The sequence below is a fragment of the Marmota marmota genome, unplaced genomic scaffold (genome assembly GCF_001458135.2).
Source record: "Marmota marmota marmota unplaced genomic scaffold, marMar, whole genome shotgun sequence".
In the NCBI taxonomy this organism is placed as follows: domain Eukaryota; kingdom Metazoa; phylum Chordata; class Mammalia; order Rodentia; family Sciuridae; genus Marmota; species Marmota marmota.
In genome coordinates this window covers 14,319,744-14,320,940 of record NW_026000168.1, presented here as the reverse complement: position 1 = coordinate 14,320,940, position 1,197 = coordinate 14,319,744, and the positions used below count along the sequence as shown (strand labels likewise).

At 57.5% G+C, this 1,197-nt stretch overlaps 1 protein-coding gene across 4 annotated transcripts in view; it reads right to left on the bottom strand.

The window, feature by feature from the left end:
• Cpne9 (copine family member 9) overlaps positions 1-1,191 on the bottom strand; it is a 21,937-nt gene extending 20,746 nt beyond the window's left edge. For 2 of the 4 annotated variants that reach the window (XM_048787085.1, XM_048787086.1), the window contains exons 1-3: positions 766-1,191; positions 564-566; positions 250-326 (exon numbers count right to left, since the gene is read on the bottom strand). Coding sequence is in view for 1 of the 4 variants with exons in the window: in XM_048787084.1 (XP_048643041.1) it covers positions 250-326; positions 564-716 (230 nt within the window). In the remaining 3 variants the exon portion in view is untranslated. The other 2 variants (XM_048787087.1, XM_048787084.1) reach the window with 2 other exon arrangements.
• Between the last annotated feature and the right edge of the window lie 6 nt (positions 1,192-1,197).

Genomic DNA, 1,197 nt, shown 5'->3' with positions numbered 1-1,197 from the left:
ATATATATATATATATATATATAGTTGAATCAGGTTTAGAAAAAGAGTGACAGTGACAGAGGATGTCAGGCTTGAGACTGATGCAGGCACAGCTCTAGAGATGAGGCTTTCTCAGGGGCCTGATAGGAGCTGGTGAAAGCTCCCGTTAGGGGCAATCCCAGTCTCCACTGATTATCAATTAGCAGTGTCCTGGGGAGGGAAATTTGATGGTGCCCGGTCCTCCCCTGCATCCCTTCCCATTCAGCTCACGTGAGGGGTCGCTCTACGCGGCTGCCCTGGCCTCCGATCACTTCTCCTAGAGCCAGGAACGCTTGTCCCAGGAAATCCTGTGCCAAGACACCAGAGTCAGCAAGAAGGGGAAGGGGCCCAGCCCAGTCCTGGGGATGCAGCTGCACTTGACCAGGGTAGTTCTGAGGCGGTGAAGGCCACCGCCCTGCGTGTGCTTTAATGGACCGTGGAGGGAAGAGGTCTGCAGACCAGGTGTGCTTCTTGGTCAGTAACGGGTCCCAGCCCGTTCTCCACAATACCATCCCATCCCCTTGTCCTGCTCTCTCCAGCCTCACCTTCTGCAGGTCCCAGCGCGGCCGAGAAGGAAGAGAAGCAGTGAGTAAGGGGTGTGAGCAGGAAACCCAGGCAGGAGCAGGAGAGTGCAGGAAGAGTAGATTAGGGGCCTCAAGAGGGTAGGTAGGTCGAGGGGTAGGAGAAGTTGAATACATCTGAGTGCCTTTTTGCGCCCTGCCAGCCCACGAGGGGACGCTCGCTTACCGGTTTGGAGATGTTGGTTTTGGAATCGACGTTATACCTGGGGGAAAAGCGGAACTGGCGTGGGGTGGGCTGGGAGGGAGAGAGGCCAGAAAGGGATCTTGTTGGCTAATATTGGGTGGAGGGAGGGGAAGCCTGGGATCGGAATTCAACTTGGATCTTGGTGGGGGGGGCGCTGCTGGGAGCGGAGTCATATGGTAGGGGGTCACCGCCGAGGTGGAGCTAAATTACTGGTTGTGATAGTGGGCAGGGCCGAGTTTGTAGAGTGAGTGAGACTGGATCTGGCCTGGGGGCGAGCTAAGATTAGAGTGGAGCAGTTCAAAGTGGGACCCAGCGCGGCCTGGGGGAGGAGCCAGGCCCGGAGGCGAGGCGGGGGCGGGACCAGCCAGAATTGCAGGCGGATCCAGGTCGGGAGGCGGGTCAAGCCAGAATTCT